An 18,593-nucleotide genomic window follows, 5' to 3' on the forward strand; every position below is an offset into this window, starting at 1 on the left:
GTGAAAAAAGCTAGTGCTTTTGTCATGGTTTATGTGAAATGACCTTCTTTTTTTATTCTTTTACAGAGCCACAGTCCACATGACCTCCTCCAGGCCCCCTTGGGTCGTGGCAACGGGTGAGTGTTGGCGGTGGTGGTTGTGGTGGTGGTAGTGGTGAAGATGATAACAGGTAAGCAATGCTGGTAGAGATGGTGATGGTGGGAAAGTGACAGGGCTGGTGATGATAGCAATTGCTGTGGTGATATCAAGCAATACCAAGTGCACGTGTTATCTTTTCATGCAAGTCATTGTGATGTAAGAGTTAGTTTATCATGAAAAAAAAGAGAAAAACTCATGCGCTCTACTTAGCAAACACTCATGGCACGGACTCTGAAACTGAAGCATCGATTTTCGCGTAGCTTTCCTCTTTTCCTCCTTCCTTCTCTTAACTTAACTCTTTCTCCTAATGGTCCTCCTTCTCCTCCTCCTCCTCCTCCTCCTCCTCCTCCTCCTCCTCCTTCTCCTCCTCCTCCTCCTTCTCTTCCTTCTCCTACCACTATTCCATTATCGCTTTCGCATACTCTTCTTCATACTCATACTCTTCCTGTGCTTCCTTCTCACATTTTTTCGTCCTCTTTCTCCTCCTCCTCCTCCTCCTCCTCCTCCTCCTCCTCCTCCTCCTCCTTCTCCTCCTTTTCCTCCTCCTCCTCTTTTCCTTCTCCCCTTCCTCTTCTTCCGCCACAATAACAAAAAAGCAGCCTTCGTTCAGCGTCACCACCGCCATCACTCATTCAAGAAAGCAATTTACACAGACGACACAGACTAACAAAAACGTAACCACTTCGTCATAAGAAGCATGTGTCGTCCTGCTCAGTTAGCGCTCTCCCTTGCTGATGGTCGAAGGCTTCAAGGGAAGGCGCATAGATCTTGACGGATTGCTCTGTCTGACCCACTGCTCTAGATTACACGCTCTTCTCCCTTCCTAACCTTACCACTCTCTTTCGTTGGTGATGCTTCAGTCTCTCTCTCTCTCTCTCTCTCTCTCTCTCTCTCTCTCTCTCTCTCTCTCTCTCTCTCTCTCTCTCTCTCTCTCTCTCTCCTTCTGTTCATAGATGACTACAAACACGCAGAAAATGCAATGAAAAAAAAAAAAAAAAAAACAGTAGCAGCAGACCTTTTGGCCCTAATGAGTTCGTTGTACACTACTTGTGTCTTCTGGGGGAAAAAAATAAAAGCAAAAACAAAGATAGTAAGGGTTGCTGTAACATGGTGGAAAACTTAATATATTACCCCTGGGATTGAAAAAAAAGAAAAAAGAAAAAAAAACGGACTAACAGACGGAATCGCAAAAACTCCCTTGTCAGTATTTCACCAACCATACCTTGCCTGTTATTATATTTTTTTTTACCCCATTCTTCCTTTCCTCTCTTTTTTGAACGGATGGAAGACCGCAGAGGGGCGGATTGCGGCAGGAAAGGCAATGAGGGTGCCGAGAGAGGATGAATTGTTGCCTTATGTTCTTGCTTAGATGTTACTGTATTTTTAGGTCTCTGCGTTCGTCACCTCTAACATCATAATATAAAGGATCACATAATAGCAATTGATTTGTTGGCTCCTACGAGGCTGCTTGTGATGAGCTGCTTTATTATCATCTAAAGTAAGAGATGTTAAATAGTAAAAAGGAGAAAGACTGGCTGTTCTTTCATTTCATCTACGTTTTCTCTACATTTGATTAATTTTAGTCTGTGCTATCGTCCTCGCTTCCCCATGTTACACTCCGTTATTATTATTATTATTATTTATTTTTTTTTGGAGCAGGATTCAGCAATCTCTCACACCTTTTTTTTTTTTCACTCTACATTCTTCCCATTTTGTGTAGCAACATTCAGTATTTTTTTTTTCTCTCTCGTTCCAGTGAGTATTTCACAGACTATGGCCTCATTCCAATTGTAGTGAGTAACAACCTTAGTGACAGAAGGGACGAGGCTGGCAGACTTGAGTTTGTGGTTTATGATCAAGAGGCAAGATGAGAATGATAAGAAAAATGAAACGCAGGGAAAAAAAAATTCTATTACTAAGATAAATAGAAGGGAAGAATATATTTCATCCATTTCTCATAATATGTACACACAACAGTATTTAAACTAAGATATATTTCTTTGTCAAATTAATCTCTCACAGCCAGATCTGTACAACTCCTTGGGATGTGTGCGTACTTTAAAGCAGTTTATCTCTCCCACAGCCATGGCGCCGCTACTGCTGCTGGTGATGTGTTATGCGGTAAGTAAAAGTCTCTTCTCGGTGGTCACAACTCCCCACTCATGAGTTTGTCTCTATTTATCTCTTTGCCACCTCTCTCTCTCTCTCTCTCTCTCTCTCTCTCTCTCTCTCTCTCTCTCTCTCTCTCTCTCTCTCTCTCTCCACACACACACACACACACACACACACACACACAAAAAAAAAAAAAAAAAAAAAAGCGCTCGCACGTGCTCGAAGCTAAACTCTTTATAACTATGGAATAATCTTCATCTTCTCAAACATGGCCCTTTCTGTCCTACAGGCCGTGGCCCAAATAGAGGAGGAGGCCATCTCCAACACACTCACAGCAGGTATGTCACTGCCCTACAAAGGACACCTCAGCACCCCAGCACCGCAGCACTGCACAAACCATACAAACAACGTACAGAATATAGCAGCTACTTGATACTGTTTAAAAATAATTTATGCTGTAAATCAATGAAAACTGAAGTGACAGCATAAGGACTAAATTCAGGAAGAAGAACGTGAGGTACCTCACGTTGTTCTTGTTTGTAGTTAAATTAATACAATTGTGATTACTGACTCTGTGATATAGATTAACTTGCAAATCTGCTCTTCGCACTTCCGACACACCGAGACATTAATTCACTCTCCTGTGCCAAGTCTGATGCTCGCATTTCTCCCCTCGACACACCTTTCGCTCTCTCACGTGAGTGTTAACAAAAAGCTCTTCACACTGGCATCCTTCAGGAAGATCACAGTGCCACAGACGTCCAAGTAACTTGGTTATCAGACTTCTTACAGGTCGCTACTCGATGAAATCCAGCGTGCCTTGACCTCACTTGATCTGCACGTGACCTGTAGACTAAAGTGACTGACTGAAGGAGCCGCACTAGTGGATGACACGCCTGAACTCAAGTGACAGACGGAGGTGTTGTGGACGCTCAATGATACATAGAGTGCATGATGGTATTCTTTTTACTTTGTCCTCTAAGAATATGAGAACGGCATCGTTAAGAAGGAGTAAATTCTTTGGATGTTGGGTCGTTGTTAATTAAATAGAAAAAGCAGTATCTCACTTTGGAAAAAAAAAAAAAAAAAAAAGTTTACTGAGGTTTTTATATGAGCAAAAAATATATTGCGATGTAGTGAATGGAGAGTGTGTGGTGAATGAAAAGAATGAGTGGTGAGAATGTTAGTAGTGAGGAATGAAGATAAGGGGGGAAAGAGAAATAGTAGCAACTGTGACGATACTGACGCTCTTCTCACCCTTAACAGCGGACATCATCAGCCTCGGGGATGAAGACAATGACATGATCGTCGGCGTCGCTGGCACCGACTACCCAACTTACGCCCAGGTTCCCGACACTTCCTTCAGGTTAGTGATTCTTCGTTTCTTTCATCCCTTTTGTATAGTGTCACTTAATACATTTCGCAAGACAAACGGTCAAGTGCAAACTGGAGGAATATAGTTTTCAAGACTGGTGGCAGTCTTTGTATGAAACATACGTAACTACTTATATCCATCTATCGTCCTTGTGTGTGTATATATATATATATATATATATATATATATATATATATATATATATATATATATATATATATATATATATATATATATATATATATATATATATATATATCAAGCTTGACCCCATTATTTCTTGTACTATTCTGATTACTAACCCTGACAATTTTGCTTATGCCACCCTTGTTATATTCCCTATAGAACTTACTAAAGACCTTTATCAGATTCCCTCTTAACGTACGTCTTTCTAAGAAATTTAGATTTAGAGGTTTCAATCCTCTTTCGTAAGGAACACTTTTCATCCTTAGTATCTCTTTAGTTATTCTCTTTTGTACTGATTATGATATTTCTTACATAAAAAGGGCACTGGCTAAAGGTAGAAGAAAATCTTTTCAAACATGTTTCTAAATCACCGATACCTAGAAAAATTAGCATAATAGAGGTGAATTGTAAAAGTGACTTTCCTCCTGAAGTGTCTTGTTACTCCTCTTCAAGGAAATTCAAATCATAAAGATAAAAGAATAAGAAAGGAATTTTTTTTTTCTAGAGTTTATCATTAAACTACTTCTATAGAGGTATATGATTACTTCAGGTTCATATACAGTGACGGTTCTTTCCTGCAGATGCGAGGACCAGGTGTCACCTGGTTACTACGCCGACCCGGAAACCCAATGTCAAGTGTTTCACATTTGTGTGGCTTACCAAGAGCAGCGGTTGCGACAATACTCTTTCCTCTGTCCTAACGGTACTGTCTTCAGCCAGCAATACTTTGTATGTGTCTGGTGGTACGACTTTGACTGCTCCCTTGCTGTTTCCTTCTACGACACCAATACAGAGATTTTCGCTGAATTCCCTGCCGCTGCACCCTCTTCTGTCCAGCGAGGCACTTCACTACCTGCTGAGGGAGCACTCGCGACGGCTGGACTGCTTGGTTTGCGTGGTTCACAGTCTGGTGGTTTGACTGATGAAGGTTCTGCAGCACCTAGAAGATTTACAAATCCATCATCAGAACAACCAAGATTTTTAAATCAACAGTCAGGTGAATCTGGCGAACAGCAGAGCGCTTCGCACGACTCCCAAGGTGGAGTGGTCTCGCCATCAGCTAGCTTTGCTAGAGAGATGCCTCAAAATAACTTCGACTTGTCCAATTTTCAGAAAAATACATTAGGGCAAGATGCGATTGGTGCTAATCCTGGAGACGATAAAATCCCACAAAGAACAGACCAGAGGCGAAGGGAATTTGGTCAGGGGACCGGTATAGAAGACAGCCGCAGCCTGAATGAAGATTACTCGAAAGGAGGAAGTAATGATAGCTATAAGGAAGAAAGCCTTCTTTTAGGTGATTCAAGTAGTCATGATGGACAAGATGCTAAACAAGGTCAATTCCAAGAATTAAGACAAAATGAAAAGGATTACAGCACAACACAGATATCTGGAGGACGTGGATCAGGACAAAGTCGTAGCTCTGAGCAATCTAAAACAGAAACAAGTCAAAATCCGTTGGTTCTTGGTTCAAGTCAAGATGAAAGCCTTGGCCTTGATCAAAGACAGCCTGATTTTGCTGAAGTGGAAGAAAAATATGCTTCTACTCAGCAAGTCGGGCAAGGGCAGCCAGAATTTGGCTCTCCTCAGGAACAACAAGAACTTGATTTCACTCAAGTGCAGGCAGGATTCGACTCTACTCGAGGGCAAGTAGGATCCGATTTTCCTCAAAGACAACCAGGATTCGATTCAACTCAAGAGCAACAAAAATATGACACCACCCAAGGACTTGACTCCAGTCAAGGGCAAGCAGGTCTTGATATCACAAGAGGACAGTCAGGTTTTGATTCCATTCGAAAGCAACAAAAGTATGGTTCGACTCAAAGCCAAACAACATATGATTCCACTCAAGGACAAGTAGGATTCGGCTCCTCTCAAGGGCAAGCAGAATTCGACTCCACTCAAGGGCAAGCAGGATTCGACTCCACTCAAGGGCAAGCAGGATTCGACTCCACTCAAGGGCTAGAACAATATGATTCAACACAAGGTCAAGCAGGATTCGACTCCACTCAAGGGCAAGCAGGATTCGACTCCACTCAAGGGCAAGCAGGATTCGACTCCACTCAAGGGCAAGCAGGATTCGACTCCACTCAAGGGCAAACAGGATTCGACTCCACTCAAGGGCAAGCAGGATTCGACTCCACTCAAGGGCTAGAACAATATGATTCCACTCAAGGGCAAGCAGGATTCGACTCCACTCAAGGGCTAGAACAATATGATTCCACTCAAGGGCAAGCAGGATTCGACTCCACTCAAGGGCAAACAGGATTCGACTCCACTCAAGGGCAAACAGGATTCGACTCCACTCAAGGGCAAACAGGATTCGACTCCACTCAAGGGCAAACAGGATTCGACTCCACTCAAGGGCAAACAGGATTCGACTCCACTCAAGGGCAAGCAGGATTCGACTCCACTCAAGGGCAAACAGGATTCGACTCCATTCAAGGGCAAGCAGGATTCAACTCCACTCAAGGGCTAGAACAATATGACTCCACTCAAGGGCAAGCAGGATTCGACTCCACTCAAGGGCTAGAACAATATGACTCCACTCAAGGGCAAGCAGGATTTGACTCCACTCAAGGGCTAAAACAATATGACTCCCCTCAAGAGCAAGCAGGATTCGACCCCGCTCAAGGGCAAGCAGGATTCGATTCCACTCAAGGTCTAGAAGAATATGACTCCACTCAAGGGCAAGCAGGATTCGATTCTAGTCAAAAGCAAGCAGGATCCGACACCAGCCAAGGGCAGGCAGGATTCGACTTCACTCAAGGGCAAGCAGGATTCGACTCCACTCAAGGGCAAAGAGGATTCGACTCCACTCAAGGGCAAGCGGGATTCGACTTCACTCAAGGGCAATCAGGATTCGACTCCACTCAAGGGCAAGCAGGATTCGATTCCACTCAAGGGCAATCAGGATTTGACTCCACTCATGGGCAATCAGGATTTGACTCCACTCATGGGCAAGCAGGATTCGACTCCACTCAAGGGCAAGCAGGATTCGACACCACTCAAGGGCAAGAAGGATTCGATACCACTCAAGGCCAAGCAGAATTCGACTCCACTCAAGTGCAAGCAGGATTTGACTCCACTCAGGGGCAAGCAGGATTTGACTCCACTCAAGGACAAGAAGGATTCGATTCCACTCAAGGACTACAAGAATATGATTCCACTCAAGGGCAAGCAGGATTCGACACCACTCAAGGGCAAGAAGGACTCGACACCACTCTAGTGCAGGCAGGATTCGACTCCACTCAAGGGCAAGCAGAATTCGACTCCACTCAAGGGCTACAAAAAAATTACTCAACTCAAGGACTTGGATTTAGTTCCACTCTACGGCAAGCTGAATTCGATTCTACTAAAGGACAAACCAGGATTGATTCCACTCAAGGGCAATCAGCATTTGATTCTACACAAGGGCAAAAAGAATATGGCAACACTCAAATACAAACAAACATCGATTCCACTCAAGTGCAAGAAGGATTTGATTCGATTCAAGGCCAAACGGAGCTCAATTTCACTCCAACGCAAAAAGAATATGGATACAATCAAGAACAAACAGGATTTGATTCTAGTCAAGGACAGTCAGGATTCGATTACACTCAAGAACAAACAGGATTCGATTCTACTCAAAGAGAAACAGGAACTCAAGGACAAGCAGAGTTCGATTCTATTCAAGAACAAATAGGATTCGATTCCACTAAAGAACAAATAGGATTTGATTCTACAGTAGGCCAACCAGGATTCGATTCCAGTCAAGGACAAATAGGATTACACTCCAATCAAGGACAAGCAGGAATCGATTCCACTCCAGGGCAAAAGGAATACAGCTCCACTCAAAGGGAAATGGGATTCGATTCCATCCAAGGACAAACAGAAGTTGATTCCACTCAAGGACAAGCAGAATTTGATTCTAGTCAAGGACAACAGGAATATAGCTCTACTCAAGGACAAACAGGATTCGATTCTGTTCAAGAACAAACAGGATTCGATTCCGCCCAAGGACAAACAGGATTCGATTCCACTCAAGGACAAACAGGATTCGATTTCACTCAAGGACAAACAGGATTCGATTCCACTCAAGGACAAACAAGATTCGATTCCACTCTAGGTCAAACAGGATTCGATTCCACCCATGGACAAACAGAATTCCATTCCACTCAAGAACAAACAGGATTTGATTCCACCTATGGACAAACAGGATTTGATTCCACCCATGGACAAACAGGATTTGATTCCACTCATGGAAAAACAGAATTTGATTCCACCCATGGACATACAGGATTCGATTCCACCCAAGGACAAACAGGAATTGATTCCACTCAAGGGCAAACAGGATTTGATTCCACCCATGGACAAACAGGATTCGATTCCACCCATGGACAAACAGGATTCGATTCCACCCAAGGACAAACAGGATTCGATTCCACCCATGGACAAACAGGATTTGATTCCACCCAAGGACAAACAGGATTCGATTCCACCCAAGGCCAAATAGTATTCGATTCCACTCAAGAACAAACAGGATTCGACTCCATTCAAGGAAAAACAGGATTCGATTCCACTCAAGAGCAACAGGAATACAGCTCTACTCAAGGACAAATAAGACTTGATTCCACTCAAGGAGAAACAGGATTCGATTTCACTCAGGGACAAACAGGAATCGATTCCATTCAAGAACAAACAGGACTCGATTCCATTGAAGGACAAACAGGACTTGATTCCATTCAAGGACAAGCGGAATTCGACTCCATTCAAAGACAAACAGAATTAGATTCCAATCAGGGACAAGCAGTATTTGAAAATCTTCACGAGCAAACAGGACTCCACTCCACTGAAGGGCAAACAGGATTTGTCTCCACTAGAGAACAAACAGGATTTGACTCATCTCAAAGAAAAGGATTCGACTCTGAGTATAACGAAGCAGGATTTGATTCCACTAAAGGGCAAGTTGACTTTGTTGCTATACGAGGGCAAGGAGTGATTGGTTCTACTCAAGGCCAGACAGATTTTGCTTCTATACAAGAGCAAAAAGAATTCAGTTCCACACAAGAGCAAGTGGGATTCGACACCACTGAAGAGCAACTAGGATCTGACTTTTCTCAGAAACAAGATGAATATAAATCAACTAAAGGGCAAACAGAATTTGATCCTCCTCAGACCCAAACCGAATTCGACACTAGTCAAGCACGATTCGACTCCACTCAAGAACAAACATTCGACACAAACCAAGGTCAAGCAGGAGTTGACTCTACAAACTATGAAAGACTCAGGTTAACTTCAGAATTTGGTTCCATTAGAGGGCAAGAACTCGATCCCACTCAAGAGCAATCAGGATTCAGCACCATTAAAGAACAAACAGGATTCGTCTCAACTCAAGGACAAGCAGGATTCGACACCAGTCAAGAACAAGCAGGATTCTTTTCTACGCAAGGACAAGGGGTATCCGACTCTTCTCAAGAACAAGGTGTATTCGACTCCACTCAAGCACAAAAAGGACATAAGTACACTCAAGGACAAGAGTTTGATTCTATTCAAGGACAACAATTCCATTCCACTCAAGAGCAAGGATCTGACTCCACTCAAGGACAAGGATTCAACATCCCTCAAGGACAAGGATTCGACTCTACTCAAGGACAAGAATTCGACGTCACTCAAGGACAAGAATTCGACGTCATTCAAGGACAAGGATTCGACTCCACTCAAGGACAAGAACTCGATTCCACCCAAGGAGAAGGATTTGACGTTGCCCAGGGACAAGGATTCGACTCCACTCAAGGACAAGGATTCGACGTCACTCAAAGACAAGCAGGAATTGATTCCACTAAAGGACAAACAGAACTGGGCTCTCTTCAGCTGATTGGACATTCTGATTCCATTCAAGGACAAGCAGGATACGATGGCACTCGAGAGCAAGTGGGATTTGATTCCGCTCAAAGGACGGCAGGATACGACTCCACTCAAGGAGTAACAGGATTTGATTCTAATCAAAAGCAAACAGAATTTGGCTCTGTTCAAAGCCACGCAGACTCTGCTGCTTATCAAGGGCAAAGAGGACTCGACTCTATCCAAGGAGAAAGGGAATCTGGTTCAACTGAAAATCAAGAATATGGGACAAATAAGATTGTAGATGGTAAAGACGATTTATTGGTAACAGATGAGCAGAATGGAACTGGAGTGGAAGGTAGCCAGTTTAGTCCTGGTGAGGCACCTGACCAAGTACAAGAAACACTAGGATCTCTTTCAAATCAAGCTCAGTCTTCCTTCCATTCTGATCAACCTCAAGATGTAAACACAGACTCTAACTTGGCAGGGAAAGAGAATATGAGTCAATTTGTGGTTAGGGAAGGCCAACAGACACAGCGACAGGAAGGGGAGGGGTACAGGTACCCTGTACCTACCACGATTCTTTCTCCTGAGACAGGACCACTCTTCGACTTTTCTCTCGACCTTGGAACCAATGTGCAGTCAAATAGCTTAAACAAGCCGATGAACGTGAGGAGTGAAATTGGCGGCGACAGCCAAGGTCTTCTTAATGACGCCAGACAATCTGAAAATGACGTTCTGCTCATAGTTGGTCCTGACGCAGGAAGCCAGCAAGTAGTTTCCAACACTGGACCTCACGACAACACCATCGTCGCCATCCACGACACCTCTACCTCTGGCAACCTCGGTACCACCGCTACTCTCCTTCATGACACCTTAACAACAACTCATCATGACACTGTATCCACAGGTCATGGCTCCATTCCCTGCCCTTATGACACCACCAGCAACACACATCTGCATAACACTGCCACCAGTGCACAAGACACAGTTAGCGGCACCCTTGACACCATTACCACTACTACTGGCAGTGTTGGTCTCACTGCTGTGCATACTCCAAGTAACACCTTGGTAGGAGAGGGAAATGTACATGGAGATGAGGGGTTTCTGGTCCGGTCTCAGCATGATAGCCAGGGTCAGGTAAGTCATAGTCAGATTATTCGAGATCAGGCCACTCATGGGCAAGACAAAAATATTCAGGACACACATGGTCAAGATCAAAACATTCAAAGTCAGTTCACTGGATTACTGGGCAGCTATGATTCTCTGAGCTCAAATAAACTTGGTTTGGCTCCCCAGACTCATATGAACATGGCTAACCAAGACCAAGGAGAAGCACGCAACAAACAGAACCAGAATTTACCAGATCAAGGGCACACAATCAATAGTCAGACACAGCAAGGGCAGTTTTTAACAGGCCAGAGACAAATTTTTACCAGTCAGGGCCAGGAGCAAACATACAACAGTCAGGGACAGGGGCAGCTCCTAATAGAGCAGGAACAGACACACAGCGGTCAGGGGCAGCTCCTAATAGAGCAGGAACAGATACACAGCGGTCAGGGGCAGCTTCTAATAGAGCAGGAACAGACACACAGCGGTCAGGGGCAGCTTCTAATAGAGCAGAAACAGACACACAACGGTCAGGGGCAGCTCCTAATAGGGCAGGAACAGATACACAACGGTCAGGGGCAGCTTCTACTAGGGCAGGAACACTCACACATCGATCAGGGGCAGGTCCTAATAGAGCAGGAACAGACACACAGCGGTCAGGGGCAGGTCCTAATAGGGCAGGAACAAACACACAGCGGTCAGAGACAGCTCTTAACAGGACAACAACAGACACACAGCGGTCAGGGGCAGCTTCTAATAGGGCAGGAACAAACACACAGCGGTCAGGGACAGCTCTTAACAGGACAACAACAGACACACAGAGGTCAGGGGCAGCTCCTAACAGGACAGCAACAGATATACAGTAGACAAGGACAAACAGATAACAGTTTGAGGCAGATCGTAGATGGTCAGGGACAAACACGCATCAGTGAGGATCAAGCACTTGACATTCAGGGACAGCTTGTACCAAGTCAGGGACAAACAGAACAAATATCTATCAACCAGGGTCAGCTTGTAATAAGTCAAGCACTAAATGAGCAAACATTTCAGAGCCAGGGACATTTTGTAACAGGTCAGGGAGAAACGAAACAAAGAGATAGTCATGGACAAACACTTGACATTGTAAAAGATATCTCAGCAGGGGAGGGACAAACACGCAGCAACCAGGGACAGCTTGTAGCACAGGGAGAAGTACACAGCAGTCAGGAACAAATGTTGACCGGTAGTGTCAACCAAGTCAGCAGTGGGGAGGGAGTGGAGGATTATTCCCACACCAGTCCTATCCAGAGCAGTGAGGGGTCAGAATTCCTTGCGGATGATGGTACAAACAATCTCCCATCCGGAAGTGACACCAAGTCTCCTAGCGATTTTATGATTTCGCTGGAGTTCACGCCCCCAACGAAGGAGTATCTTCCACCTGACAACAGCGATGGAGGCTCTCAGGATGTGTTGCTTGTAACTCGTGATCCGTCGACAATTGGCGTGCAGTTGCCAGGGTTACCAGGCTCCAGCATTACTGCCTTTACTCAGCAAGCTGCCACTCAGCAACAGCAACAGCAACAACAACAACAACAACAACAACAACAACAACAACAACAACAACAACAACAACAACAACAACAACAACAACAACAGGAAGTGTTTAGTCCTCCAAAGCAACAGAGTGTGGCTCCGCCCATTGATCTGCAGGCCCTGCTGTTTGGTTACCTACCTCCTTCAAAGGAAGACATGCACACCAGCACTGCTGCTTCCTTGTCCTCCTCCTCCTCCTCCTCCTCCTCCTCCTCGTCGTCGTCGTCGTCCTCCTCACCAATTTCTACTTCCTCTGTAGGGACTTCAGGTGGTTCCACCTCAACTTTTCCAGCTTCATCATCTACATCATCTAACTCCCTTAGTTCTTCAGCGACCCTAAAATTCCCCGTTTCTTCAGTAGCTTCAAGTTTGTCAACAGGAGCACCAAGCTTACCCAGCTCGTCTACAGAGGGTTCAGGTTCTACATTAGGAATCTCAAACTTACTCACTTCTTCCACAGGAGTGCCACGCCCACCAATTTCTTTTACGGGAGGTTCCAGACCCTCTACTTCTTCACGAACTTCCAACTTCTTCAGTTCTTCCTCAGCAGCCTCAAAATCGCACAGCCCTTCCGGGGGATCAAGCTTCACTTCTTCAAGATATTCACACTTCCTTAGTTCTAACGCTGGATCGCCACGCGTACCGCAATCTTCGGGAGATTCTAGTTTATCCACCTCTTCAAAAACTTCGAACTTCTTTACTTCTTCATCAGGTATTTCAAGTTTCTCCAGACTTCCAGGATCCACTAGTTTCACAGTGCCATTGTCATCTTCTCCGCATCTTTCCGCTGCTCAGCCAGTCTATCCTGGTGCCCCGGCAAGACTGTCACCGTCATCATCATTCACTATCTCCCCAGCCGTACTGTCATCATCAGTATTAATGTCACCACCCCCCATGGTTTCACCGTCACTCCACACAGCTACAGGAGGCTTTAGTGGAAATAGCGGAGACAGGAAAGCTACAAAGCTCATGGCGGTGCCTTTAGAAAAGCATTATTCTCGTACAGGAACAGAGAGCCTTCGAAACACTCGTCACATTAAGAACAACAAAGACCAAAACAAGATTTACGTCACACCATTGCCTCGATTAGCGTTCCGACCTCGCTATTCGTCTCTACAAGAATCCACCACCAGTAGAAGATTTAGACCTTCAGCGCAGGTTGTTCCCAGCATGAATCCTCAAGAGTTTAGACCCAAAACGCCACTGAATTCCTACGGACGAATATTTTTCCCATCCCCTGATAATAATCCCCGCACCCAGTACACTCGCAGGGTTTCATGGAAATCCCATGCTGGAAGGCAAACATAACTAACTTCATACTCCTTATAACGTTGCCAATCCTCCGAGTAGTATTAGCATTATTGAGTTGTGTAATTGTGATGATTAACGCGAACTCACCGTGTATATTAGTGTTAATGATGTGTGATACCTAACCCGGGCGTGGTGCTGAGCACTGCCTAGCTACCCAGTCTTTCACGGCGGAGTCCTTGTCTGACGTTACCGAAGCTTTCTGTCTGTCCATAAATTATTAACCCAGTGGTGCCCTGACGGGCTCCCTCGTGGCGGGCCAGCGGGAGCCTTGCAGTGTGTGCGCGGATGGCCCTGGCTGCCCCACGTGCTCGCCTGCTTCATGTGCACTCCTTCATCAGTGTTGTGAATTAAAAGTTTGGTTTTATACGAAACATTTTTTTTTTCTTATCCTCAGAGAACAAGTGTGTGTGTGTGTGTGTGTGTGTGTGTGTGTGTGTGTGTGTGTGTGTGTGTGTGTGTGGGTGTGTGTGTGTGTGTGTGTGTGTGTGTGTGTGTGTGTGTGTGTGTGTGTGTGTGTGTGTGTGTGTTTCTGTATGTGTGTGTGTGTGTGTGTGTGTGTGTGTGTGTGTGTGTGTGTGTGTGTGTGTGTGTGTGTGTGTGTGTGTGTGTGTGTGTGTGTGTGTGTGTGTGTGTGTGTGTGTGTGTGTATGCACAAGAAAAATTGTCAGATTAAAAATTAGAGTATTGTCGTGTCCAATAAAAAAAAAAAAGACTCCAGCCAGCAATGAATGTAATATTAGACAAACCTACCAAGTTCTCGGTATACACATAATCAGAGATTAAAAATTACAGGTCTTCGCCTTTGGAGAATGACAGAACTCCTGGCCTTAAAACTAAAAATAGCATTGCTTATGGGATGTAGGGGGAAGGAGGTGAGCTTCCCTAATTAGATCAAAGACACTGCAACGGGTACAAAAGACGGGCGTTCCCTCTTCCCTCCATCAGCTTCACACGGAGACTGACACTAGCCCCCGCTTCGCTCTCCCTGAGCCAATTCACCGACTCCCATGGTTAACGCCGTCAAGGTCTTCAAAAAGACTGCACCTAATGGTAGGTTCTACTCTCTCAGCATTTCCCTTCATATTTAAACTCATCATCAAATACATTATCATTATTCTTAGGTTATTAGGTTCCACTGCAAGGTCTTTGAGGCTAAGAGTACGAAAAGACATAAGATCGTATTGTCTCTTCTTAGCCTGGAATTCAAATACTTGTACTCACGGTTTTGAGCTAAACACAGTATCCCCTTTACCAACTTGCGCCTTTATTATAACCAATTGTGTTCTTGCACAATGTCAACTAACCATTAATTTCCTCACACACACACACACACACACACACACACACACACACACACACACACACACACACACACACACACACACAAAGTTGTCTGGTCCTCACTCCCTCCCTCGCCTCATCCATTCAACAGGTAAGGTCACCGCGTACCTAAGTCGGCGGGACTTCGTCGACCACGTCAGCCACACCTCACCTGTGGATGGTGTGGTGGTGGTCGACAATGACTACCTCCGTGGCAGGAGGGTGTACGCCCGCGTGGCGGTCACCTACCGCTATGGACGGGAGGAGGATGAGGTGATGGGACTTCACTTCAGCAAGGAGATAGAGCTTGTCAACATCCAGGTTGCTCCTAACGATGGCCAGGAACAGCTCACTGATGTCCAGGAACGACTCATCAAGAAGCTGGGCGCCAACGCCTATGCCTTCAGCGTGGATCTGCCTCAGAGCGCTCCTTGCTCCGTCACCATCGATAGTGGGGACGACATGTCCGTAAGTATTAACTTTTTTATCTTATTTGATAAGCAAAAGATAATGAATAGATAGATTGATAAACAAACAAATAAGCAAATAAATAAAAAGAAATGTTTAAAAACAAAAATACTAAAAACTTCGGAAGTTGAGACACATAACAAGAATAATGAAGTAACACTTCGTCGTCATTCAGACAGCCATAGGGTAAAAAGTTACGAATTTTTCATACTTTCAAACAGACCCAGCCTCTTGGTGTGATCTACGATCTTCGGATGTACGTGTCTGACCGCAAGGATGAACGCCCTCACCGGCGCAACTCCGTCTGCTTCGCTGTCCGTAAGGTTCAGTTTGCTCCCACTGAGCCCAGTGCTCGCCAGCCCCAAACCCTGGTGAGCAAGAGCTTCACTCTCTCTCCCGGCAAGCTGAACCTTGAGGTCAGCCTTGAGCGTGACCTCTACTTCCACGGCCAGCAAGTGGAGGTTCGTCTTAACATCAACAACGCCTCCAAGAAGACAGTCAAGAACATGAAGGCCCAGGTAGTCCAGCACGTGGAGGTCACCATGACCAACAGCCACTTCAGCCGCGTGGTGTCTTCTCTGGAATCTCGTGAGGGATGTCCCATCACCCCTGGCGCTAACCTCACCAAGACCTTCTCCCTTACCCCCATTGCTTCTACAAACCAGAAACGCTTTGGCATTGCCCTCGATGGCCAGGTCAAGGATCAGGACGCCAACTTGGCATCCTCTACCGTGGCAGCGGCTGGCAAGAATGTCAATGACGCCTTGGGCATCATTGTGTCCTACTCTCTCCGTGTGAAGCTGAACTGTGGCGCCATTGGCGGTGAGTTGACCGCCGATCTTCCCTTCAAGCTGATGCATCCCGACCCCAACGCCCAGAAGCCTTCCCTTCGCAAGATGCAGTCCACCGATAACGTGGACATCGAAGAGTTCTCCCGACTCCGACGTGGCGAATCCGTTGCTGACGAGTAAATGTTAAACGTGTTTTTTTTTTTTTTTCTCCGCTTTCTTCCTTCTTACGTTCTCTGACTTAGTTCTTTTTTTGGTTTCTGAGTCCCATGAAAACTGATTGGCTTTTATTGTTTTCGTTTATATTTTGAGTTACTGGAGGTTTTGTTTAATTCAATTTAATTTTAGTTTAATTTAATAAAGAAAAACCCTAATATATCTATTTCATTGTAGCCTTCCTCCATGGCTAAAAGATCCCAGGGATAACCACTGTTGTAATCTGGTGATACCTAGAATAGCTTTAACAATATGATTTTCTTAACATCGAGATAATAACACACTCATCTCCTTACATGACCTCTTTAGAGTTGGAAATTAGTACTGATATCATGCACTTTATATTTCTGCCCGGAACCAAGCCAAGTCTGTTCTCCAACTAGCCAAAGACTCCTTCATTAACAGAAAATGTCAAAACCTTTCAAGATCTAACTCCCCTCGTGATTTCTGGCATCTAGCCAAAAATATCTCCAATAACTTTGCTTCTTCTTCTTTCCCTCCTCTACTTCAACCAGATGGCACCACTGCTATCACATCTATTTCTAAAGCTGAACTCTTTGCTCAAACCTTTGCTAAAAACTCTAACTTGGACGATTCTGGGCTTGTTCCTCCCTCTCCTCCACCCTCTGACTACTTCATGCCACCTATCAAAATTCTTCGCAATGATGTTTTCCATGCCCTCGCTGGCCTAAACCCTCGGAAGGCTTATGGACCTGATGGGGTCCCTCCTATTGTTTTCCGAAACTGTGCCTCCGTGCTTGCACCTTGCCTAGTCAAACTCTTTCAGCTCTGTCTGTCAACATCTACCTTTCCTTCTTGCTGGAAGTTTACCTACATTCAACCTGTTCCTAAAAAGGGTGACCGCTCTAATCCCTCAAACTACCGTCCTATGCAAAAATTTTTTAATCTATCCTCAACAGGAAGATTCTTAAACATCTATCACTTCACAACCTTCTATCTGATCGCCAGTATGGGTTCCGTCAAGGCCGCTCTACTGGTGATCTTCTGGCTTTCCTTACTGAGTCTTGGTCATCCTCTTTTAGAGATTTTGGTGAAACTTTTGCTGTTGCCTTGGACATATCAAAAGCCTTTGATAGAGTCTGGCACAAAGCTTTGATTTCCAAACTACCCTCCTACTTTTTTTATCCTTCTCTCTGTAACTTCATCTCAAGTTTCCTTTCTGACCGTTCTATTGCTGCTGTGGTAGACGGTCACTGTTCTTCTCCTAAATCTATTAACAGTGGTGTTCCTCTGGGTTCTTTCCTGTCACCCACTCTCTTCTTATTATTCATTAATGATCTTCTAAAACCAAACTTCTTGTCCTATCCACTCCTACGCTGATGATACCACCCTGCACTTTTCCACTTTTGCACTTTTCATAGACGTCCAACCCTTCAGGAAGTAAACATATCACGCAGGGAAGCCACAGAACGCCTGACTTTTGATCTTTCTAAAATTTCTGATTGGGGCAGAGCAAACTTGGTATTGTTCAGTGCCTCAAAAAATTCAATTCCTCCATCTATCAACTCGACACAACCTTCCAGACAACTATCCCCTCTTCTTCAATGACACTCAACTGTCCCCCTCTTCTACACTGAACATCCTCGGTCTGTCCTTTACTTATAATCTGAACTGGAAACTTCACATCTCATCTCTAGCTAAAACAGCTTCTATGAAGTTAGGTGTTCTGAGACGTCTCCGCCAGTTTTTCTCACCCTCCCAGTTGCTAATTCTGTACAAGGGCCTTATCCGTCCATGTATGGAGTATGCTTCACATGTCTGGGGGGGTTCCACTCATACTGCTCTTCTAGACAGGGTGGAATCAAAAGCTTTTCGTCTCATCAACTCCTCTCCTCTAACTGACTGTCTTCAGCCTCTCTCTCACCGCCGCAATGTTGCATATCTAGCTGTCTTCTACCGCTATTTTCATGCTAACTGCTCTTCTGATCTTGCTAACTGCATGCCTCCCCTCCTTCCGCGGCCTCGCTGCACAAGACTTTCTTCTTTCTCTCACCCCTATTCTGTCCACCTTTCTAACGCAAGAGTTAACCAGTATTCTCAATCATTCATCCCTTTCTCTGGTAAACTCTGGAACTCCTTGCCTGCTTCTGTATTTCCACCTTCCTACGACTTGAATTCCTTCAAGAGGGAGGTTTCAAGACACTTATCCACCA

The 18,593-nt window shown here is 44.9% G+C and overlaps 2 protein-coding genes across 2 annotated transcripts in view; both read left to right on the forward strand.

Moving 5' to 3' along the window:
* The window catches only part of LOC135106411 (filaggrin-like), a 44,176-nt gene extending 30,178 nt beyond the window's left edge, over window positions 1-13,998 (forward strand). Inside the window, exons 2-6 of the mRNA XM_064015408.1 lie at window positions 67-116; window positions 2,222-2,259; window positions 2,540-2,588; window positions 3,517-3,616; window positions 4,393-13,998. Coding sequence (XP_063871478.1) covers window positions 80-116; window positions 2,222-2,259; window positions 2,540-2,588; window positions 3,517-3,616; window positions 4,393-13,624 — 9,456 coding nt within the window. The 5' untranslated portion in view covers window positions 67-79 and the 3' untranslated portion in view covers window positions 13,625-13,998. The remainder of the gene's footprint in view (window positions 1-66; window positions 117-2,221; window positions 2,260-2,539; window positions 2,589-3,516; window positions 3,617-4,392) is intronic.
* Window positions 13,999-14,425: 427 nt separating this feature from the next.
* LOC135106412 (arrestin homolog) lies at window positions 14,426-16,575 on the forward strand. Its single transcript, XM_064015409.1, has 3 exons — window positions 14,426-14,677; window positions 15,060-15,415; window positions 15,637-16,575. Exons 1-3 carry the CDS (start codon window positions 14,635-14,637, stop codon window positions 16,384-16,386), a joined length of 1,149 nt encoding a protein of 382 aa, XP_063871479.1. The 5' UTR covers window positions 14,426-14,634; the 3' UTR covers window positions 16,387-16,575.
* Window positions 16,576-18,593: the final 2,018 nt, after the last annotated feature.

This window comes from Scylla paramamosain, chromosome 13 (assembly GCF_035594125.1).
Source record: "Scylla paramamosain isolate STU-SP2022 chromosome 13, ASM3559412v1, whole genome shotgun sequence".
In the NCBI taxonomy this organism is placed as follows: Eukaryota; Metazoa; Arthropoda; class Malacostraca; order Decapoda; family Portunidae; genus Scylla; species Scylla paramamosain.